Here is a 26,439-nt window from a genome sequence, read left to right on the forward strand (position 1 = left end):
CGGATAGCAAACAGCCAAGTGTATAAAACTTGAAGTCAGTTGCTTCAACCTATAACTACATTTTTAACAGCAATATAATATTAAATTTTATTATAAAAGCTAAACTTATCCGTATTATGAACATAAATCCATCATTTTATTACCTCTATTAGACGCTACATAGGTGCGGTTAATGTAATGAGACTGGCCTGACTTTTTATACCGTTTTAAAAGTGTTGCTACATATAAACAACCCTTGATCGGTGGTTTTCGTGGATACGAACATAGCCGAACAAATTTATTTCAATGCTTGCAAATTCAGTCGCGTAGCTTCAGTCGTCGCGTAGCCAGCGTAGCGGTGACGTCGTAGCGCTCTCCGCTCGAATACGTAGCACGGTTGTAATGGACTTATTCTTTAATGTTTAATTAAAAACTTTGTTGTTGTGCAAGGACACTATTTTTATTTGAAACGTGGATGCCATTTTCTTGCAGGTAAGATGTTTGTTATTTTTTACATTGTAATAACACAGTTATGATTTATATTTCATGATCGTTACCTGCAGTCATTAATTTTTTGCGGCTCTGTCATTAATAATGTCTTCCATTTTAATTTATTTTTATAACATACCTGATAATTTATTACTTGATCATTTTTTTATGATTTACCTCTTATATCGCATCTTGTATCATACACAACAGAGATGCTGGATGCATTTAAAATATCTTTAGAATAAAAATTCAGACGTTTTGAATAAAATAAAACGGTCGCTCGGTAAACGTATAAAACAGTTTCGTCCATTGCTTTTTATTTCCATCCTGAATTTTACTCTCTGCTTTTCTTTCGGATTTATTCTTTTACACCAAGCTCAGTTTATTACTAAGGTATTTTAGTGTAATTGTTTGATTTTATTCGCCTCCTGAAAATCTTTTTTGTCTTTTAATTATTATAGGTATAGGTAATATAACAAAAATCCATACTAATATTATAAATGCGAAAGTAACTCTGTCTGTCTGTTACTCAATCACGCCTTAACTACTGAACCAATTTGCATGAAATTTGGTATAGAGATATTTTGATTTCCGAGAAAGGACATAGGATAGGTTTTATCCCGGAAATCCTACGGGAACGGGTTTTTCTTTGAAAACGCGGGCGAAGCCGCGGGCGGAAAGCTAGTATTTTATATAATAGCGTTCATTATAAGTCATTCTTGCTTTTCATATAATTTTATTGACAGTTTTCAATATGAATAACATTAATCCGAATGCTTACCTTGAATATGATTGAAATGTGTTTATTTTAATGATGTAAATGTAAAATACAGGGTGTACCAAAAAGTAGTGATGAACGGAAGCTGAGGGGTAGAGGACCTAGAGGGCTATCCGAATCACCCCCATGTATGTTATGCGATTTTTCGTATTTTCGGAGTTATGACGATTTTTTCAATTTTTCACCTATCGCCGAGTACGATGATATTTTCACTAATGCTGACGTCAATGATTGCGGAAGATGCTTGATTTTTTTTGTGTGCTAAGCTGAAAGATAGGCCAATTCAGTATGGTAACATTTACTATCGTTAGATCTTTGAATGGAATAAAAAAAAGAATTAAATGGCAAGAAAGATAAAATTACCCAGTATGTTCACCACTTCAAGGGCCCGTAAAAAAATAAAATCACATAAAAAAAGTTTTCCGTTTGACTTTTAAAAACTTGCTCTATCTATCAGATAGCTACCCTGAAAATTTCATTTTATTATTCAGACGGCTTCAATCGAAAAATTTAAATCTAAATGTGGTAAGTGCAAAAATTGAATTAACATGATGATCATTAAAACCAATAAATAGGTGTTTAAATTACCAGAAATTTTTAAAATAACCCCGATGTTGCTCAATGCAAGTGCGACATCACCGTAAAAAGTTGTCTTTTAAATGTCTGAATGCCCTTTTATCATTTTTAATGGTTTCTTCTGATACTATGAATTTCCGGGTTATTTCGTTCAAATTGTGGCAGTCTCTCGTCTTTGTAGTATCCCCACGGAAAAAAATCAATAGGGTTTATGTCCGGGGACCGTGCAGGCCAGGCTAAAGGGCAAAGATACCCTGAAAGATGGATTGGTCGTTGCAGCCTGCGCATGCGCCGATGAAGCCTGCCTTAATTAAAGCCTGGCCTCCACGGTCCCTCAACCTAAACCCCATTGATTTGTTTCAATGGGAATATTAAAAAGACTTCGGCTACTTGAGAGAATGCCACAATTTAGACGAAATAACCCGGAAATTCATAGTAGCAGAAGAAACCATTAAAAATGATAAAAGGGCATTCAGACATTTAAAAGACAACTTTTTACGGTGATGTCGCACTTGCATTGAGCAACAGCGGGGTTATTTTAAAAATTTCTGGTAATTAAACACCTATTTATTGGTTTTAATGATCATCATGTTAATTCAATTTGTGCACTTACCACATTTAGATTTAAATTTTTCGATTGAAGCCTTCTGAATAATAAAATGAAATTTTCAGGGTAGCTATCTGATAGATAGAGCAAGTTTTTAAAAGTCAAACGGAAAACTTTTTTTATGTGATTTTATTTTTTTACGGGCCCTTGAAGTGGTGAACATACTGGGTAATTTTATCTTTCTTGCCATTTAATTCTTTTTTTTATTCCATTCAAAGATCTAACGATAGTAAATGTTACCATACTGAATTGGCCTATCTTTCAGCTTAGCACACAAAAAAAATCAAGCATCTTCCGCAATCATTGACGTCAGCATGAGTGAAAATATCATCGTACTCGGCGATAGGTGAAAAATTGAAAAAATCGTCATAACTCCGAAAATACGAAAAATCGCATAACATACATGGGGGTGATTCGGATAGCCCTCTAGGTCCTCTACCTCTCAGCTTCCGTTCATCACTACTTTTTGGTACACCCTGTATAATTTTGTTATTTAAGTGATAACAAAAAGGTAACGAATTAAATTTTCCTTTACTGTATTTATTAAAACTTTTCAACATAAATAAATTATACTTTCGAGCTACATGTTGTTTACACACAATTTTATATCCATTCATGAATTAAAAACATGCATAATACATTCGCTGGCACCTATATTTGTATTCAAAAAGCATAAAATGATACGTTTTCAGGTTCTTTTATTTAACACGTTCGCGGACAGTAACGACCACTGGCGTCTAGACAGCTAAAAGTGATACGACAGTACGTCTGTCGACGTATCAGTTTTTACTTGCATAAAATCAGTACGCCAAACGACGAGCGATTTTTCATACTATCATAAAGAACGGCATGTTGTACTGTCATCACAGGTATAATTACGACTTTTGTACTGTCACTGCATTATTTACAAAAATTCGTCAAAGGAAGGTACTTCCACGCATACATTCATATTTTTTTACCCCTCTCCCCGCGCACACTACGCCCGTGGGCGTCATGTTTGCATACGGTTAGTCGAGTACTGCGCCGCTGCGGTGATCCCGCGTGCCGCGTATGAATTGTTGTTTAGAAATTGAGTATTTTGTTTCCAACGTAATTTAATTGTTTTACTCATACTGGATGTACTAATTCAAGTCTAGTTGCTTATGTAAACAACATATTTATGTTGCTATTGTTTGTTGTGAACACGATTTTGTTGAACTAAATTTGTAACGAATATTTTTGCAAATGGCGTCTCGAGACTCGTTCGAAAAAGAACAAAAACGTCTTCAAGACCTGTTTGATGCAGCGTGTACCCCTGAATCGAGTCCATACCCATTTGCTGATGATGGTGACTATGAATCTGACGCTGAGTACTTACGACGTTTACGCCTATATCCGTTCTGTCATATCATATGGTTTTTTAACCATGTGTTGTGACACTACGCCCCTGGGCAATGTATGAAAAAAAGTAGTGTCTCAGTAGCTGCAACCTGTAAACCAGTACTGTCCGCGAACGTGTTAATAATATTCATGTACACATGAAATGGATTAATAATGAAATACTGTTATTCTAGTTTCTTTATTTATATTTACTGTGAAGGTACAATTAGGCATACGTCATTAAATATCTTTTGAAACATCGTTACCATTCTCTCAATTGTCTATACACACATTCCCACATGCCTCCAACGTTTTGAAGTCAACCGTATGTTGAAATGGGCATTCATTGGAAGGTTCTATAATATTTCAAAGGCGCAGTAAGCCACATGAATGCATAAGCTGTGTAATTACTCTGAGAGCGCTATTGTCTTAACAGGACGTCGCAGAGCTTGAGTTAATTATTGAGGCTTGTGAATCTGACGACAGCCGCAGTGTCTCCTGAGGTCTGCATTAATGAATTTCCGAATATTTAAAACAATGTAGGATCATTCTACTGTATAATAGACGTTTATATAGGCGCTATTCGATGCACAAGTACATTTTAAGCTTTGACTTTTGACACGTGACCTATAAGGTAATATAATGATAAAGGGGAAAGACTTTCTGTTTATATAAGCTTCGAAAGAACATGAATGATTCTAACTTTCACCAACATACATTATTTAACCCGGGAGCCGGCATTACAGTTAAAAGATAAATGACTATTTAACACAGTTTTCCAAATTGCCCATACAATTAATCCGGATTGACGTCAAACTCTAAGTAAACTTTGCAGTAACTTTTATTGGGAAAATTTAACTTGCTAATTTTCGGTAACTCATATCAATTCGAAATCAAAAGTTTTGCGGGTTCGTGCAAATAGATTCTAAACGAATGTGGTTTCAGTTAACAATAATATTGGTACATTGATTACAAAATTTAGGAAGCAATTTTTGAAATTCACTTTGATGAATAATTGCTGGTTTAAATGGTTATTGTTTATGGAGGATTGAAATCATTTGAACATAAAAAGTTTTGTCAATCACAAGCTAGATTTGACGATTAACATTTTTTTACTACTAATACAAGAAAAACTTCTCACTATCTATAACAAGACACCTATCCGGTTTAATCTAATCTAAGGTTTTCATTGTCATGTTTATTTTGTATCTTGAATAACTCCGTTAACAGTTTTAGTTGAAGAATATAAATTACAGGTTGTACGTTTATAATAGTCACATGATGAATGTACCTTAATGTGACATTCAAATCACTCAGTTATAAAATTAAGGGCCGATTTTTCAATGCTTGGATAAAACTTATTCGTCGAATAATGTATAAAACTACCATTTTAAAAACGTATTCTAATTGCCCGTATTTGACAGTTTACGTGACATTTTAATATTATCGTGTAATACTTTATTTGGACGGATAAGTTTTATCCAAGCATTGAAAAATCGGCCCTTATAAGAGAGAAAATTACATCTATGAATACCGATACTATGAGTATAATAATAATACTCAATTTAGTATAGATAATAGATAATATATAATCGCTTTAGTATTTATATCTTAGAGGTGTATACAATTTTATTCAAGTTTCCATTTTATTTAAACAAGAGAGATAAAACTTTATTATTTCCGTAGTTTAACATGAAAATTTTACGAGTTGCATGAATATCGATTTCAGAATTACTTGTAGTATTGTTTGATACCCACAATGAATATTTTTTTTTACATTTTTTTACAGTAGCTATTTTATGAATAAGCAATATCAACCGAAACGCTTTAAGCGGTTTTTTGTATGCGGTATGCGCTCGGACAAGCTTTTGAATTGCTCTTGATTTGATGGACGTTTTGTTTCTATGTACAATAAAGATTTTTACATTGAAACGTTTCCTTTTTCAATGTAATGAATGAACACTCCATGCTTTTGCAAAAAAAAAACACGCCAACAATTTCCATGCAGTTTTTTCGTTTATTCTCGAGTAATTCTTTTTTTAATTTAGTTGAGCATCGTCAAAATGTTTTTTGGATTGTTATAAAGTAGACAAATTGGGGTTAATTATTGTTAATTATTTAAGAGTACTCTCGTGTATTTAAAATTGTATAGATAATAATTAGTTAATTGCTGTTGTAAATTATTTAATGTTTTCAGTAGTTGATAATTTAAATACTTTTGTGATGAAAATTGCACTTAATGTTTTGCTACATTTTATTAACTTGAATTATTTTAAAATAATAATAATAATATTATCCAATTAATTTGATTACAATATTGCAAACTTTTTAAAGTTTTAAGTACGAATACAGTTATAGGTACTATATTTTATTCCTTCCATATGACTCTAGTTTCCTTGGCACATGTAAATCGCTAATATTAAACTATAACGTAGAGTGAAAACGACCATATATAAAAATAAGTAGCTTGACACTAACTTGGAAAGGACATAAAAAAATCCTATCTATTTTTCCGATTATTTTTTCACGGAATAGTGATAAACCCTCGGTCTGAGCAAAGCGATGTTTTTTATCTCCTCGGACAAAGAAACAAAGAACGGTTGGTTGAACATTCCTGTCCTTACCGCTAGATCAATGAAGCAAGCTAAGGAAAAGCGAAAAGGTCGATGTTTAAAATATTCCGCAGTGTATTGAGGGTAAAATAGTTTAAATATTAAATTATATCATGGAGTGTTATGAAGCTTTATAAATGATTCCTAGCGTAAAATAAAATAAATTATGTTTCATTAGCAAAATTTACACCCTAAAAAGAAAGTAAAATTTAAAAAAATGTTTCTTTCTTAAAAACTCTTGTACTGTTTTCTGTTGATTATAAATTTAATAATATGTCGGTTTATGTTAATTTATTGCAAATGAAGAATTAGTATATCTATACATATAATAAAATCGTAGGAAAGTCAAAACTGTACATTGAATATTTTTTTAAAAGAATACATAATCCATGATCTATAATCGATATAGAAGCCAAAAACATAGTTTTTAGAATTTTTGTCTGTTTGTCTGTTTGTCGGTTTGTCTGTTTGTCTGTTTGTCTGTATGTTTGTCCAGGCTAATCTCAGAAAGTACTGCACGGATTTACTTCAAATTTTGCATGAATATTACTAACAGGTCGGGTCAGGCTGTTATATACATATTATCATGCTATCACCTTCGGGGGAGGAGCTGTGAACCTTTATTTTTCTTACATATTCCGTGTACTACGACAGCGTACAATATAAAGACTCATGTTTAAATGTTGTTTTTGAGTAAGCCATGCTATTGTCTACCTTTACACTATAAAAACTACATCATTTAAGTAATTTTGGCAGAGAAACAGTATAATGAATCTTAGTAGTATAAAGACAAATTTAAAACAGCGCCATCTATGAGATTTCATTAAAATTAAATCAATTTACATAATATTAACGCTCCTTGGAAATTCATAATTTAAATATTATGATGTTGGTGAGTTTGTTTTTTTTTTAAAGTTAAATAAATAATTCATATCTTCCCAGAGTAAATTTCAGGTGCGCTTATATTTCATGTGAATATACTAAATTTTTATAAGTGAGGGTAGATGTTTATTATTTGATGTTAGTTACAGTTATATAGGTAATAGACGTAGTATTTGTATTCTCTTTGGGTAATAGTAGATAACAGTGATTGTGTTCATTGGTTACATTTTTAAAAATCTTCGGCTTTTTTTTAATTTTCGCCTTCTTGCGTTCCCACAAAAGGTAAGTTGTAACTTTTATATTTATTGTTTATTATAATTATATAGTTAGACTCATGTTTTTAATTAGTTAAAGTTATGGCAAAATAAGAAAATGATGAAATTTTATTTTTATCATGTATAACTTTTACAAGACTATATTATACGCCCAAAGAAGGTCACTTTAGTTCTTGATAAAACTTTATTTGTTAGTAGCTTTTTATTAAAATTAGGTACACTTATCTTTTGATTTTTTTTTATTTACAGATTCAATGTTCATAAAAATTGACGATTTGCGTGAGGATGTAGTGGAAATTAGTAACCTTGCGCGTGGTCAATCAATATTCAATACATATTATAATAAAATTCTAGAAAAGTGATGTCTGTACAATGAAAATATGTAAAAAAACAAAATAGCAGGGGTTATTATTAAATCGATCTCAAACCCAAAACTGTAGTTATAATTTTTTTTGTCTGTTTGTCTGTATGTTTGTGCACGCTAATCTCAGAAACGGCTTATCCGATTTAGATGCGGTTTTCACTAATATATTGTGGTAATCTTCATTTAACATTAAGTGTTTACTTATTTCATGTTAATCGGTTTGTAAATAAAACAGTTATGACCATTTAAGTGTTCACGGCGAACATTTGCAAAGGCATTCTATTGTACACTATACAGTGTACGATAAAACGTAAGTTATCTGTTATAGTACGCTACAGTAATTATTCCTTATAAATGTCCAGGTGATCATATCGAAAGTCCCCAAGGGTGGGGGGGTAAGCTGAGGTAGTAGGGGGGAAGGGGTCAAATTAGAATTATGCTTACTTCTAGGTAAATTTAAATTAAATGTCCTTTAAATTATGTCGTATTATATTTTTAACCCCTTTTAACCATTTTTAACCATCAAAAAGATGGGTGATAAGTGTTTGACCGCTATGTTTGTCTGTTTGTGCCACCGTAGCTCGCTAACAGGTAATACGAATTAGATGCGTGTTAGGCAGCATATTTTCCGACGCTGGTTCTTAGATAAAGTGTATCAAAATCGGTTCATCCATTTATTATACCTAGGTATATAGAGGTAAAAGTGGGAATGTGGGAAAAAATATTAGTTATATTTTTATCCAATTCGGTTTATCCATTTATTAGATTACAGCGGTGAAAGTGGGAATGAACAATAATCGAATGTGGTCAAATAATAATATACTCAAGCGGCATATCAAAATATAAAAGAGCAACGTGTTTTATCGAAATCGGTTCATCCGTTTATTACATTTAGGGGTGACAGTGGTTAGATAAATAAACCAAATGGAGCATCAAACGACAGGATATGACGTGTACATATAGGTATAATTAGATAATATGGTTTACATCAAAATCGGTTCTGCCATTTACTAGGTGTGGAAAGAGAAGGGTTGAAAGTCTGTGAAAGAAGAGGGGGATATGGGAGCGAGAGGATAGCCACACCCTGGAAATTTTGAACTCTACTCAAAGCCACATAGGCCTGGCTCTTGGCAATTTTTTTTCCTAAAGATACCACTTCTTTTGCCACTGTGATCCATTACAATTTGTGCACGGTTACGGCCCAACTTAAAAGATGTCAAGGAGCAACAAACTTATAGATATCAATATGATGTAGGAATGTAATATGGAGGTAGAGGTAGGTCTCGCTCACTTGAAAATATCACATGAAAATAAGAAACCGAAGTTAAAAATTTAAAAATTAAAAAGAAAAACCCAACGCAACGAAGGAAAAGGAATAAATAATAATTTTACAAACTTCCCGACGATCTTTAAAATTAAGTACCATTATAAAAAAAATATAATTGTATATGATATGATAATGATGGTATGGCAGCCCCGATGACTTTGTTTTTTTATTTTTATAAATATTTAAAATGGTATTTATTTTTAAAGATCTTCGGGAAGTTTGTAAAATTAGTGAAACTTTTATTACATCGTCTCAAACTTTTTGGTCTGTGTAGCGCATGTCGCGTGTTGTTCGGCTGCCGAGTAGGTATAAAGCAGTGTTCGGAGTCATTATCGTACAAATACGATAATTTTGTGCCTAAGTTTCACTTTTACCGTGGTTTCATAAAACCACACAACATTTTTTCCTTTTTCTATGCACTTTTCTTCGTTGCGTTGAGTTTTTTTTTTATTTAATTTTTATTGCACGGTCTAAACGGTTTAGTTACTACGGCGTGAGACAGGAAAGATCTGAGCGCTGAGACAAACGTCAAAACGCAAAGGAATAGAATCCGCTATCGATACTAATTATTGTCTTAAGCGTATGATGTTTTGATAAGGATTTGTTCACCTTACCAACGACGACGACGACCACGAACAAAATTTTCATCCAGTCGTAATTTAACAAAATTGTGCAAAACACAATTAAAAATAAATTATTAAAATTTCCTGTCGTTCTGGTGATTGGAATTTTTATTTTTGAGATCAACGAATGAAAAAATAGATTTTTCGTAGAAACGGTTATATACAGGGTGTAATCGTTAAGTGTGCACAGGCGATTTTTCCGTAAGTATTACAGATAACAAAAAACTTTAAACTGATATCGAAAGTACTTAACCTAATGAGTAAAATGACCGTAATAAATTTTTAAAAATAAATCGAAAAATATCAAAAAAATTATCTTTAAACCCTCCCATACATTAAGTATTAAATTAGAAATATGAATATCCCATATACATTTAATATGAAAGATTTTAGCTTTCTTTTTCTTTTTTTGCCTTTCTGCTTTTATTACTTCGCAAATTTGAAGTGGCATTTTCCACGCTCTTTCCGGAAATTTTCACGCATTTTCCGGATATTTTCCGGGGATTTTCCGAGCATTATCCCACGCTTTTTTCGGACATTTTCACGCATTTTCCGGATATTTTCCAGGCATATTCCAGGGATTTTCCAGGCATTTTCCCGCCTTTTCCGGACATTTACACGCATTTTCCGGATATTTTCCAGGGATTTTCACGCATTTTCCGGATATTTTCCAGGCATTTTCCACAGTTTTACCGGAAATTTCCACGCATTTTCCGGATATTTTCCAGACTTTTCCGAGCATTTTCCGGGAATTTCCCAGGCATTGTCCGGGGATTTTCCGAGCATTTCCCGGGGATTTTCCGGATGTTTTCCAGACATTTTCCGGACATTTCCCTGACATTTTTCGGGGATTTTCCAGGCATTTTCCACGCTCCTCCCGGACATTTTCACGTATTTTCCGGACATTTTCACGCATTTTCCGGATATATTCCGGACATTTTCACGCATTTTCCGGATATTTTCCGGACATTATCACGCATTTTCAGGATATTTTCTGGACATTTTCACGCATTTTCCGGATATTTTCCAGACATTTTCCAGACATTTGCCAGGCATTTTCCGGATATTTTCTGGACATTTTCACGCATTTTCCGGATATTTTCCAGGGATTTTCCGGAAATTTCCACGCATTTTCCGGATATTTTCCAGACATTTTCCAGACATTTCCCAGGCATTTTCCGGTTATTTTCCGGGAATTTCCCAGGCATTTTCCGGGGATTTTCCTAGCATTTGGAAAATGCCTGGGAAATGTCCGGAAAATATCCGGAAAATGCGTGAAAATGTCCGGAAAAACGTGGAAAATGTCACTTCAAGTTTGCGAAGTAATTAAAGCAGAAACCCAAAAAAAGCAGAAAACCAAAAAAAGAAAAAGATAGCTAAAATCTTTCATATTAAATGTACCTATATGGGATATTCATATTTCATACTTAATGTATGGGAGTGTTTAAAGATAATTTTTTTGATATTTCTCGATTTATTTTTAAAAATTTATTACGGCCATTTTACTCATTAGGTTAAGTACTTTCGATATCAGTTTAAAGTTTTTTGTTATCTGCAATACTTACGGAAAAATCGCCTGTGCACACTTAACGATTACACCCTGTATATTGTCAAAAACATCCATACAAGGAAGGAATTTATTTTTATTTTTTAGCTCAGTTTAGTAATAAATTTTACTAACAGTTCGTTTAATTATTTATGGTAGTACGTGTTTATTCAATAAAAGTTAAGTAGTAACTACCCTACTATGCAGTCACTATTCCACGCGGACGAAGTCGCGGGCACAGCTAGTAAGTAAAATAATTAAATTGAGCCTGTGTATGTTAAACATTAATTTAAAACATAACCCGTTACTTTTCAGAGAACGAAATTTACTGCGCCAGAATATTTTCAGTTGATGGTATGATACAACTTACAAATACAAACGCAATAAGCATCAAAAAACGCTCTCAAAGCCGAGTGTATACAAAATACTAATATAAGAAATAAATGAGGCTACGGAAGCAATAAATAGCGCATCAAAATATTTCCAATACCTACGACCGATGAGCGATCTACATTCCGCCCTAACACCGTCTAATGTTAACCAATCGGAACTCAGCATTATATCGATTCGGTCATTTTATTTGCATAACAAAAACGTTCATAACACTGAAGGCTGAAGATTAATTCAGAACATGACGACAGCGGTTCTATTTTATAGCGGTGTGGATTCGGTTAGTTGAGATTATCATCTTAGGTGTTCATTTTGTGTCGTTATTTATAGATGTGGATATAGGAATGTATCTATGTGTAGGCGCAGTATTGGAATGATTATTATTACTTGCGTGATAAATTTTATGTGTATACTTTGAGAAATTGCTATAATGTGAGGATTTTGATACGTTTTACAAAATGATTTTTGCATAGCGTTGATTTTATAAATTAAAATGTAATGTTATGAAATTTTACTAATTTAATGTATATGGATCTTTTTCATACCAGTAATTATGGGTATGCTATATTTAATTAAATAACAATGTAAAAATATCGCACATTCAGTAATTGTTTCTAAATAAAGATACTCAACAATACGTGTCATTAAAATCGTTTGTAAATTTTAAAATAGCAACTAGTTCGTATAATTGAAACGTAGTCAAAATCTATACGGCATTTTTTAAATATTTTACGTTCAAATAATAGTTATTTTGTATCAAAACACCGCGAATAAATCGTCTAGATAAATACGGCAACAAAAAGCAAGCAACATTTCGCGTTATTTATTTGGTTATTTAGGGCATAAAAGCGTACGTGCGATCCGAACGTTTAAAAAGGCTTTATTTTTTCATGGAAAATAATGGATTTTGAAATTAAATAAAATGACTCAACAACGCTTCGCGACTTAGTACGATGAAAGTCATGTTATTATTATAATAATATAGGAAATTATGATTAAGGTATATTTTTTGCACTCACGCAACGTCTTTTGGGATTTGGGAAGCTTGTAATATAATAATTTATGAATTATATATTTTAATTAGCGCTAATTTGTAACTTTCCTTTTACGGATGATACAATATATTTTTAGAAAAACATTAAATATCTTTTTTAATCTTGAGAAATCGTTCGATAACAAATAATATCGAACGAGCGATTGAATATTTCATACTTCAAATTTATATGTTTTTAAATGATAATTGATTTTAAACTAAATTATGAATTATTTTGTATATAATACATTGAATATTATCCTTGTAGAATAATTGATAATAACCCATAAGAACGTAACCCTTACGTAAGCGTGATGAGAGTCCAATAGTACTTCGTGCGTGCCACCCTCACCCATGACGAGACGGATTAACTCCCCTTTCCCCACAGTATTATTTAATACAGAAAAACCGAGGAAATTCCAACTTTGTCATGCAAGTTAGTCCGCTACTTGGATGGTGTTTTTATTTTGCGGTAATATTGTAACATTGGCACACGCGATTTGGTGTTCGTATTTTGTGAATGTTGTTTATGTGTAGTGTACTTTCTACAAATTCGTTGAAACAATTAGTATAAATATAATATCTATTCAGCTAAGGCTACAAAGCTGATACCTATAAACGAGTGAGGGCAATTTGAATTACGTCAACTTTAAGAGTAAAATTATCGAGTTAAAGATGTACTATTTCTATTTGATATTCATAAATTTAATATCTTTATAAAGTTTAAACTTTTTTACAGATACTATACTACGTCATTTTTTGCTGAATAAAATTAAAGTTTTGAGTAAAAACAACTTTAAAGTCCAATTTATCGACTGTGGAGAGCTTTTGCAAATATTAACATAGAACCACATACTTCAAGCAAAATTAAATCGTAAAACAGGGTCATAAAGCTCGACTTTCATTACCAGTGTTTCAAACCCGTCTGCATGTAGGTGGAGACTACAGAGACACATTAAGTGGGTATGAAATACGTGCGTCTGACGTAAGCCTTAGAGCTTTACTCCTACTGCACCTGCCGACGATATAACCCTTGGGCATACTCAGTATAGACATCTAACTATCATTGCCCCTCTATTTCACTGATGTACATTTCAATGTGTAGAAATGACGATAAACAATAACATCGCACGTAACATTTATAGAATTAAAGTTGTTCATGTTTATATTTTTTTACTTTTCACGAAAAAGTGATAGTGTAAACGTGTTAAAACAACTTACAAAACGTGCATTTTATTAGGTAAGTGCCTAGCTTACCTAGTTTAACAAACTTGAAAACACTAAAAATCACAAACACCAACATCTAAAAAACACCCACCATAAAATTAATGAACAGCCGAGTATCCCATGGCACTTTTTGCTGACACGCTAAGAAATAAATTGTGGACAGTGTGAATTGACAAGTAAGTTTAATAAAAAAGCTGCCTGTAATGCGGTGGTAATTTATCTCAAATGCCAACCGCACGTGCTCACCCTATACGTATTATATCTACTCTGTCCGCACCTAATATGTTATAGCCATTGTCTGACCACAAATGAGTGGAATATTTATGACATTAAAGCTTTGGTTATATGAATTTTGGCTTTTTTACCCGCTCGTTTAAATGTCATTTCGGTGTTAATGTTGCGGAAAATAGCTTTTCAGTATTTTGATTTATTGTTCGGTTTATATAATAGGTGTTACTTATTATATTACTTATTATAATAACAGTTCTTAAACTTGATTTGGCATAAGATGCTTGACTCATAAAACATTTAGACGAAATACAATAAACACACCCATTAAGAAGAAAGGCTAAAGCGATTTTTTAACTTATGAATTATTATTTTATCTAAGAATATTTAACAAGTAAAATTGACATGGTAAACCAATTGATTTAATATTTATAGACACAGTTAAACTCTACATACCTTTTCAAATCAGGCATTTATTATAAATTGATAGCGAAACCGAAACTCTTAAATGAGAGCTTAAAACTTTACACAAAGAGCTCGGGATCGTAGCCGAAACATGAAATACGACTTTTGCAATAATTAAATTTTCAATGTATTTTGTTCCAAGTTATACAAATTTTAAAGGGGTCTTTACAAAACGAACAACAACTAATTATAAGTGACGTCTCTTCTGCCAGACGTTTGCCAATGTCTGTAGGTAAGGATGAATCAAATTAATAATTTAATTTTTACCTGGTTACAATTCAATTATGTATTTCGTGAACTTAACCGGTGTAAACTCATGTAACAGCATTTCAAATTATTAAGCATTCATCTTCATTTTATTATTGACGATTCATGCTTGAATATCGTTTTGTACTGAAATATGCCGCCGAAAATATAATGAAGAGTAGAATAGAGCGTAGAGTGAACAGGTACCTTCTAGGGAAGCGCGTTCCATCTTATACCACATCTCAGCTTAACATCAGGCGAGATTGTGGTCAAGCGCTTCCCTATTACTAATAAAAAAAAAGTAATATACTTCAGCAAATTTTCCCACTTACAATTTGAATTGTATGTGATAATATTTTAAAATAATTGATTTTTTTCGATCATTAAGACTGATATACGTCTTACTATATATCTTGGTTTAACACGTTCGCGGACAGTAACGACCACTGGCGTCTAGACAGCTAAAAGTGATACGACAGTACGTCTGTCGACGTATCAGTTTTTACTTGCATAAAATCAGTACGCCAAACGACGAGCGATTTTTCATACTATCATAAAGAACGGCATGTTGTACTGTCATCACAGGTATAATTACGACTTTTGTACTGTCACTGCATTATTTACAAAAATTCGTCAAAGGAAGGTACTTCCACGCATACATTCATATTTTTTTACCCCTCTCCCCGCGCACACTACGCCCGTGGGCGTCATGTTTGCATACGGTTAGTCGAGTACTGCGCCGCTGCGGTGATCCCGCGTGCCGCGTATGAATTGTTGTTTAGAAATTGAGTATTTTGTTTCCAACGTAATTTAATTGTTTTACTCATACTGGATGTACTAATTCAAGTCTAGTTGCTTATGTAAACAACATATTTATGTTGCTATTGTTTGTTGTGAACACGATTTTGTTGAACTAAATTTGTAACGAATATTTTTGCAAATGGCGTCTCGAGACTCGTTCGAAAAAGAACAAAAACGTCTTCAAGACCTGTTTGATGCAGCGTGTACCCCTGAATCGAGTCCATACCCATTTGCTGATGATGGTGACTATGAATCTGACGCTGAGTACTTACGACGTTTACGCCTATATCCGTTCTGTCATATCATATGGTTTTTTAACCATGTGTTGTGACACTACGCCCCTGGGCAATGTATGAAAAAAAGTAGTGTCTCAGTAGCTGCAACCTGTAAACCAGTACTGTCCGCGAACGTGTTAAACAACTCTATAAAAATATGTTATATTTTACATTTTTGGGCACAAAACTCTTGATTTGCGACGTACCCTATTTCAGAACTAACCATAAAAAAATTTTAAGAACACGATAAAAACACAACCGAATCTCGATAACAATTTATTATTTATTTCAATTACAGCGGTAAACTTTTTGTTAAAACATTTTGTTTTCAAAATAAATCATGTCACTCGTAGCATGAAAATCAGTTTGAAATAAAATAAATGCAGTGGACGAATAAGTAAAAAGAGCAACGTCATTTGTAAAAACAATGTATTTTTCCCGTTTTGTACGTAATTACTGTTAACAAACGATTCAACTTTCATTTTTTTATGTTTCCAAATGAATGGAAACAAACTGCGAACTCGTATAATTCAACAAGTTTTTCTTGCATAAAAGTTAAACAGATAGAAATATACGCATGCTATTTACAAGTTGTACAACTGCGGCCATTTTTATGAAATTTGTCGAGCTTTTTGTTACTGAAATTGATGCTTTGAGCGCTATCGTATTTTCAATAAATACTCCTTCCTATAAATGGTAAATAAATACAAAGTGACATGTTTTCTGCTATTGATGGATTGAGGTTCATTAAGTTTCGAATATTTATTAATGAAAGCGAACATAGAACATAACAATTATTCATCACTATTATCCCAACTATAACCCCAACCGGTTATATTTTAAAGAGGTTAATAGAATTAGTAACTTTCTATAAAACAAGCGGGTAGGAACTGTGTGTACATGATACGACAGAATCGAATGTAATGAGAAATAAAACGTATGTCAATAGTATGAAATCCTCTCCTTGTCAGTTAGCTTTGTACGTATTTTCAATCTGAAGAAGTACTCACAATAAAATGTCGAAGAATTATTATTATATAAAAGTTCTCTTGTTCCCAGCTTAAAGTCGATTTCATTTGTGCTTGGTTATAAAATAAATATACTTTTGTTTCAGGTAGAACGAAGATGAAAATAAAAACAAGATATGAGACGCGTCAGTCACGTTCGGTAGTCGATTTCAGAATTCACACCTCGGCAGTATTCAAGTGAAACCACGGACACATGTAAAATAGACAGCGATGGCTTGTAAATTGATACACGTGCTAACCCTAGCGTTGGCAATACACGTAATTGGTGCAACAAGACTGATGTGCCCAAGTCACCCTAACTGCGTTTGCGGCGGCACGTTCGCTGTTGAACTCAATTGCAACATCGACGGTGAGTGCACTTAAATGCTCACGTTTCCAAATGCTCCTATTGTTTCAGCCAAAGTTGCATGAACACGAATAGATGCTATCTCCACACGATCTCCAGTTACAAAGTCAATGTACCCTTCTTTGTTGCAGGTAACGTCGTAAAGATAAACCTCCTACCGAACACGTACATAAATATAAAGTGTGAAAATGTTACAACGTTAGATTATAGTAAGCTACCAAAATGTGCCAATGAAATGAATAATTTTAAATCCGTCAGTTTCAAAGACTGTCCACTACCGACGTCGTCATTTAAAGATGTATTGGAGCAGCTCGGAGTATCTAAAACTATGTCATTGATATTTCAAAATGCGAAGAACCTCTCCGGGTATTTCGACAGGAAACATTTCTCCGGGCTTCGGGATCTGACAAAGCTATTACTATCCGTGAGTGGGATCACTCACCTCCCGGATAATCTGTTTACAGATGTGAATAATTTAACATGGCTCAACATACGATGTAACAGCATCAACATTTCCGAGCAGCTATTCAAACCACTTGAAAGATTGGAAACTTTAGAAATAAGTCACAACCAAATGACTAATGTGTCTTCAAATATATTTTCTCACTTGGCATTTTTAAGAAAACTGTCACTATGGCAAAGTAACGTTACTTGGTTCTCTAAAGACTTCTTCTCCGGCGTAAACGTGCTTGAAGAATTAGATCTTAGTTCTAATGGACTTAACGAACTTCCTACGCTTATTTTTAAACCACTGAGCAAGTTGAAAAAGCTCACGTTGTTCTCCAACAAGTTTTCGTCTCTGCCACAAAATCTATTCTCGACAAACAATAACTTGGAGACGGTAATAATTCTCAACAATGATGTTAAAATGAAAGAACTTCCTCGAAGTTTGTTTGGCAATTTACAAAATTTGAAGCAAATTTATATACAACGTTGCGGTATTGAAATAGTACCTTACGACGTTTTTGGCAATTCATCACAAATAACGAACATATCCTTAGCATACAATGACATCGGAGCATTACGGGAATCGACATTTAACGATCAAATAAATTTGCTTGAACTCGATTTAAGTCACAATAACTTGAAAAACTTAGAGCCGAAGCTATTTTCCTCATTGGTGAGATTGGAAAAATTGGACTTAGCCTATAATTCCATTGAAGAAATTTCCGGGTAAGTTAACCGTAATTCTTTGTTGAAATTTCTCTATTTTTATTGCAATTTCCTCAATGTTTCTTTGTATTTCAGATCGACATTTTCTTCATTGTTAAGCCTTATTTACTTAAGTATGGAACATAATAAATTGAAGACAATATCGTCTTATTTATTCAGTAACAATAGGCAAAGAATGACAATATCTTTTGCGTACAATGAACTAGACTTCGAGACTAAGGAATTACGTAATAATTCTTGGACTGTAAATAAAGTATCTCCATTTTTACATACGTATAGTTTGAAGCTCCTCAATTTGAGTCACAATAAATTTGAAGTGACTTATGATGATTGGTGGATTAACGGACATGAAAATTTGGATATCAGTTTTAATTCCATCCAAAGTCTATGGGTATGTATTTCTAAACTTAGGTACTTTTGATTCATTGTCTTTAGTTAGTAAATATAGAATTATTCTATGTTCTCTATTTCAGAATCACGCTCCCTACAGTTATAAAAGTGTTGTAAAAAAACCGATGAAACAAGTGTGGATAGGACACAACCCTCTTCATTGTTATTGTAAAAATTTCAAATTTCTGGACTTTCTCAAAGAACATTTTAAAGCACAGGTTTGTATTCATTTTATCATGTGTAGAAAAATATAACGTGTTGAATGAAAACATTAAAGTTGCATTTATTTCAGGTAAAGGACGAAAGTTCTATGCATTGTTCAATTTGGAAAAAGGAGGCTTGCAACATGCGCTTCACCATATTTGTGTGTTTTATTTCTGTTTCTGCATCACTATCTACAATTCTTATGCTATTCTATTTAAAATACAGAAAGCAGTTACATTCCATGATAAAAAACAAACTTTTCAATATATCCCATCCAAGTAACAACAAAGAAAAAGAACGAAGCGTTATTATTAAATACTCAGAAAAGGACGAAGAATTTGTATTTAAAGAGATTTTGCCGGGTTTGCGTGTCCATAAAAATCTTAGAGTTCACACGAAACCCATAGCTAGCGACTGCAATAAAGAAAATTTTATCAAGCAGCTAAAAAATAGTTCAAAAGAAGGAGAGACAACACTCGTTATTTTTTCACCCAACTACTTAATGTCAGCTTATAGTCACGTAAATATAAAGAAAATACGGGGCGAAATGTTGAAAGCGAAAAAGACGGTTTATGTATTTACCGACATGGGTACGGAAAATTCGATTTACGCCTTCTTAAAGGAGCAAAGGGATAGACGAACTACAATACTTTGGAATAACCCGAACTTTTGGAACATTCTATTGCCGGTGCTGTCGAAGGAGAAATACAAAATGACGTTTCGAGGTAAGGACGGGGTGAAGCAACGCGAAGAAACTGACGCACCTCAGGCGACCGCTACTAAAAATTCCGCAAGTGTATCAGACCGACCCGCAGATCCCTTAGATACCTTTTTGCACTATCAAGTTTAGTTACTCTCATTTACTTTAGTGAGGTAAAGACTGACTTCTTCACCATCTTTATATTCACTTTCTGTAGTTTGAAATCACTAATTATTTTGTTATAACCTAGGTGTATGTAATGTTTTCGAGATATTAGTGTAAATTTTTATAAGAAACTAGTTTATACAATCGGTTAAGGTAACATGAGTGTAAATTATTGCTTATTATTTAATGTGTACTCATTATTGTGTGGGTAAACCTACAACTATTTACCGAACTTCAAAGAAGTGATGATGCGTAATCGAAATGTAATCATTTGTTTTTATGTCAATGTAAATATAATAAATATGCATTTAGAAACGATTAAACCATTTAAGTTTCAAGGAAACTGTATGTTGTTAATTCTAAGCTGCAGCTTAAATAAAACGTATACTTTAACATTATGTCGTTTTATTTTACCCAATGCACAGGAATAGTTTAAAATGCTTATGCAATATGTATTTTTTTAAATAAATACAAGAACATCATTTCAATTCATCAATACAAGAACTGTCTTCAGAAATCTTATTATTTTACCTTATATCCATTTACTTTTGTTTATTATAAAACATCTATTCCAATACTCATTAACACGTTCACTGCGGCACCTAAAATGCCAAACTTACCGTTGTTGCGGCATGTCTTCAATACTTCACATCGGCAAGTTCACCACTGTGCGTCATGAGCCATTTTTATCACATCGCACCTACTGACTTTGAAGGTTAATAATTTCATGAAATTTCAAGATATTTCAAAATTTTTTTTTTCGGATAATTGTATATATAGTCTTGTATATACCGCATAAATAGCTTTTAGTTTGACTCAATAGTTTAAAAGATATAAGGGAAAATGTAAACCCCTGATTTTGTGAAAAATTATTTGCCATCCCGCACTGCGTTGATACGGCATGTTTACAGTAATAGCGATGGGAAACACTGTAAAATAAAACATCGATATCGATATAAATCAATTTTGTATATTTCAGTCTGTTTGTTAACAGATAACGAGATCGTCGATACAAAAAAAACACATATAAAACAAGGTACTTGATAGAGTACTATCAGGAAATTGTTCAGTAACTTATGTTTTAATTTGTTCAGTAACTTTTGTTTTAATGTTTTATATTATTTTCACAACTGTCATCACATTTTTGCATTTATGCTACGAAATAAAAGAAAGTAAAAAAACTAAAGCCTCTAAGGTATCATTGTCATTTAAAAATTTGATAACGACGCGTGCGGTCCTGGTACATCACTATGCGAGATTGACACGCGGCGCGCTCGCAGTACAGTGCGGCATGAGGTACTTGTCCATGGCAAAATATTTGACATGCCGCACACAAAAGAAACGGTTTCTTTTCTATGCGTGTGTCCAATATTTTGCCATACGATTTTTAAACGAAATTGAGTCCTACTTCAAACTGTGATCACAAAAATATATTTGTCTCTTTTCTAGTCATTGATTAACATATAAAAAACCTCGCCGCACCACGGTGAAAACTGCGATTTTGGGCGCCGCACTGTGGTGTAGTCGCTGATGGCCCGATACTGGACATGCCGCAGTGAACGTGTTAAATGAATCTTTTAATAAAATCAAAATTTCATACATAATAAAAAAGTTTCACCTAATGTTCATGAAGAAAACTTGCACGAATATTTAGTTCTTTAGGATGTGTTATTTTTTTTTAGCAAATGCCGCATGTTGCACGTATCCTTGGACGATAACTAGTGTTGGTATTTATACAATAGAAATAGATTAAAGTTTGTAATAGTGAGATGCTATTTAGAAACATAGAAAAGAAGACTTTTGGATTAGGATCGAAATGATGAGTTATGTTTAATCCATACTAATATTATAAATGCGAAAGTAACTCTGTCTGTCTGTCTGTTACTCAATCACGCCTAAACTACTGAACCAATTTGCATGAAATTTGGTATGGAGATATTTTGATACCCGAGAAAGGACATAGGCTACCTTTTATTGCGAAATATGTACCACGGGCGAAGCCGGGGCGGACCTCTAGTAGGTTATATTTTTCAGTCTCTAACAACATGACTCAAGACTTATAGTTATTTTAAAATAAACAAAACACGACTATGTGATACTTACAGTTTCGTTGACTAATCTTGTAATAGCTCGCTTACAGTCCCCAGGGACCGATCATTCGAGATATTAGATAATAGATATCGATATAAAAGATATTATAAATTTTGTAACAAATTAACTTCCGAGATCAACAAGTTACAGTGATCCTATACACACATTATAGATCTTTACATAAACATGAATTCTAAACATTTGATCTCAGTCCCAATAAAACGTAAAATAATGTAGGTATACCTATAAATATAAATTTATATACCTACATTATACAATTCTAAAAAAAATAAATAAAAATTCTATTCCGAAAACGCAGCTATACTGACGAAAGGGGAATAAGGAAAATAACAAGTATATAAATAACATCACAGAAGTTATAAACACAACGTTGTATAACTATTTACAAGGGTCTATATCAAAAATCAGGGAATGTGGGGTCAAGTTTTACTATTGGGGTTAAACATGTCAAAGTTGTGGTATTGATTCATTTAACCAAATGATAAAAGCTAATACTCATGATAAAGAGACATCTTAAGATAAGGACACAAAATAATTATTGTGATTTATTAATTAAATTCCTCAAAAATATTTGTAAGAATGTTAACATAGGTAGGAATACCAGAATGGATAGGATATGATTTATAACAGATATAGTCTATAGACGTGTGCTTAATATCTATAGGTAAAGTCTTATCGACACTTGTCTGAAGTAATATGTTAGTCTTATTTTGGGCGAATAACTCAACAGCTTTAGCTCCGTAAAATAAATAAAAATTACAGTCAATGTCATATAAAAACACTAGTTACTATTACACGCAATGAGAGAGGATTCTTAAAACATAGGCTCTATTTCTAACATGAACTTTATATAGTCGTATCGCTAATCTATGTAAAATATAGTACCAAAAATCCGTTTCTTAACCGCTTGGTCAAAGGAAATTCCCGTGGGAATGAGATGTGTCACCGCGGTAAAAGTGATGATTGTAAGTATTTCAACTTCCTGCTGTGACCATACAATATGCCTTATATAAATACCTATCGTAGAATAAAAATTGTATAAAAACAATAATAATCAAAACTTGATAAATCGATAATCAGCTTGATATACTTTCAAATGTATATTCTAAAAATTAAAAGTATTGTGTAAATTCACTTTATAAAGACTGAAAATAATCTACGTAAAGCAAATGTCTTATATAATGTAAACTGTGGAAAAACGTAACTGCTTGAAGTATGAATGTCTCTTCGAATTACTTAAAATTATTCTAATGAAGTGTAGACTTAACTCTCTCAAATATGTACAAGAAGCAACACATATTATATCACCATTAATAAAGTTTAAGCAATAAGCGTACGCGACATAATATCCTCCCGAAAACATCAAGTTAAATAACTGAAAAAACCAGCAATTCATAAAAATTTCGGGGAAGCATGCCATATTTTTAAACGTTCACATTGGGAGTGTTGGTTGCATTATTTATATTCCACTCGGCGTCCTCCCGGCCACAACGCAATGCAACCATAAATTAATTAGTTCCCAGCATACTTTTAACATGATTAACACTGTTATGATTAAAATAATTGCCATAACCCGTCAAAAATTAATATTGAGACTCAAGTATGGGCCATCATTATGGACATTCAATTCGTAATCCAAATGTAATTTTGATCAGTGAAAATCATTGGATATTATCACGAGAATTCAGTATTCGATATAAATAACGAACGATTAATGAACTATATTGTTTTCACTGGTAGGTAAATGAATTGGTTCGTTTCATATGGCCATTTATTATAGCGATAGTACGTTTCTTTTAACTATAGTAAGCAATTATGTACTTGATTGTTGTACACGGAAGAAGGTTAAATTCTAGATGAAAATTATACGTAAGTATTTAGTTTTAACTGAATTACAGTAGTGCCAATTTAATTTTAAAAAAATACATAAAAATATCACATATTACGGGATTATCAAATTATAATATTGTGAATTGTATTTTTCCGCAAGAAAAACAATCCTTATCCGTAATATAATAAGTGACATAATAAATAATATAGATTTTTGATGAGTTAATTAATTATCAGCTTCTGTCTATCTAAAATACCTAATCATCGCAAATGAGCAAACATTATGCAATAGTAATACTGTGTAAATTACAAATTTCGAAATTCCACATTGTAATTACAATTTACAATATGAAATCTTTACACACAGACACGTGGGCAGCAGATGTATATTTATTTATAAGTAGCGGTCCGCTCCGGCTTTGCCCGTGGTACTTATTTACGTTTTCTCCACATAAGAACCATCCTCGTACTTATTATACAAAAAATAATTATCGAAATCGGTCCACCCGTTATCACGCGTGATGCCGTGACCAAGGAAAACGGGTTTCATTTATACATATACTAGCGGTCCGCCCCGGCTTCGCCCGTGGTACATATGAAAAATAGATGTTGGCCGATTCTCAGACTTACCCGATATGCACAGAAAATTTCATGAGAATCGGTCCACCCGTTTCGGAGGAGTATGCAGACTAACATTGTGACACGAGAATTTTATATATAAGACTAGCGGTCCGCCCCGGCTTCGCCCGTGGTACATATGAAAAATAGATGTTGGCCGATTCTCAGACATACCCGATATGCACAGAAAATTTCATGAGAATCGGTCCACCCGTTTCGGAGGAGTATGCAGACTAACATTGTGACACGAGAATTTTATAGTATAGGTATAAGAAGATTATATAATATAGAGTTCTGTGATTTGTAGAATATTTATAGAGTCAACTGTGATGACAAAAAGATAAATGGACCAAAATAACCTATCCAAAACTTCGTGTGGTAATCAGGTGGAGTTAGGGTTACCAATAAAAATATTTGATATATGAGGAATATACATTTAAATTTTAGGGAAAGTGGAGATGGTTAATTTTATTAATGAACGTATCACTTTCATATTTTAGAAATCTATATTCACAAACAAAATAACTTTAACATAAGAAATATTCCTGTAAATTCATGTATGTTATTCTTCTTCAGGACATATTTTGCATATTTTTCGTAAATAAATAGTCCGATACTATGTTAAAATATACAACAGAGGCAACCCTACGCTCTTCATGTAATATGCATGACATTGGCCAGTCAATATAAGTTACGGGAATATTTTGAAATGGCTCGGATAGAGAGTGCACTGAAGATCATTATACTAGCTTATGATGACAAACTATAGAACAAAATCTTTATAATATTTGTATCGAATCTGGCGGTGATTGTATAACATTAAATAACATAACTGTAAATAGTAAACCAGAAGCAACAATTTCATTTTTATTCTCAAGTAAGGTAAATACTATGATTTTCAATTAATCTGAGTTATGTTAATGACCTTCCATTTAGATGACTTAATTAATGCTATTTTTTCCTTGAATAAAAATATATTTTAGAGAAATAAATAATAAATTAATAAACAAGAAATTTTTCTTATTTCTCATTCTATTTAATATAGGACATAATTATAATTCTAACCTAAACGAATGCTTTAAATTTTTAAGATAAATTATTAGAGAAGACCACGAAATTGCTTCGGTAGCTTAACTATCATTAATATTGACAGTTCCGTAACTCAGGTTAAATTGGACTTGGCTGAAGTCTTACCAGAAATTGTGAACCTAGTTTAATTTAAAACATAAACACAATTATATAAATCTAACAATTGCCAAGAGTATAACTTATTATATTATTTAACTTATTATAATAGATATAGCAATTTAAACGAATTTTGTAGAGAATATATTTTGTTTGAACCTGGTTGCCTAATAATAATAATATGTACTTACTTAAATCTTTCAATAGATACTTATAATAAAAATTAATAATATAATTAAATTTTTTACAATTAATTTTAAAAACAAAAAAACTTTTTACTTGACCCCGACGTGATTTGAACACGCAACCTTCTGATCTGGAGTCAGACGCGCTACCGTTGCGCCACGGAGTCGTTGAATGAATCGTCGAAATTTGCTATCCTAATATTGATGCATAGATTTCTATATCTAGTAACTAAATACAAACACATTCTATAATCACATTATCAGTGATTAAAAACTGCAAATTACGCACACAGTTACGCATTACAAAATTAATGTATTTCTTAAAAATAACATTATCTCTTTGCTTTCTTAACTGTATAGATAAAATCCAAGGCGAAATCTCGTAGTTAATATTATATTTACATTCACATTGGTAGATAAA

General features: G+C 32.6%; 2 protein-coding genes and 1 non-coding gene across 3 annotated transcripts in view; 1 reads left to right on the top strand and 2 right to left on the bottom strand.

Annotated features, from left to right (window-relative positions):
- The window catches only part of Vps4 (vacuolar protein sorting 4), a 326,101-nt gene that overhangs the window by 94,810 nt on the left and 204,852 nt on the right, over window positions 1-26,439 (bottom strand). The window lies entirely within an intron of this gene.
- LOC149488521 (uncharacterized) lies at window positions 326-20,483 on the top strand. Its single transcript, XM_089695624.1, has 6 exons — window positions 326-471; window positions 17,197-17,459; window positions 17,588-18,629; window positions 18,705-19,020; window positions 19,103-19,237; window positions 19,312-20,483. The coding sequence occupies exons 2-6, from the start codon at window positions 17,321-17,323 to the stop codon at window positions 20,071-20,073; spliced, it is 2,394 nt and encodes a 797-aa protein (XP_089551750.1). The 5' UTR covers window positions 326-471; window positions 17,197-17,320; the 3' UTR covers window positions 20,074-20,483.
- On the bottom strand, window positions 26,114-26,185 carry TRNAW-CCA (transfer RNA tryptophan (anticodon CCA)). Its single transcript has one exon. It is a non-coding gene; the product is annotated as a tRNA-Trp (tRNA).

The sequence above is a fragment of the Colias philodice genome, chromosome 5, assembly GCF_061535455.1.
Source record: "Colias philodice isolate Cphi_HAF_F1 chromosome 5, ilColPhil1 Martin Lab GWU primary, whole genome shotgun sequence".
In the NCBI taxonomy this organism is placed as follows: Eukaryota; Metazoa; Arthropoda; class Insecta; order Lepidoptera; family Pieridae; genus Colias; species Colias philodice.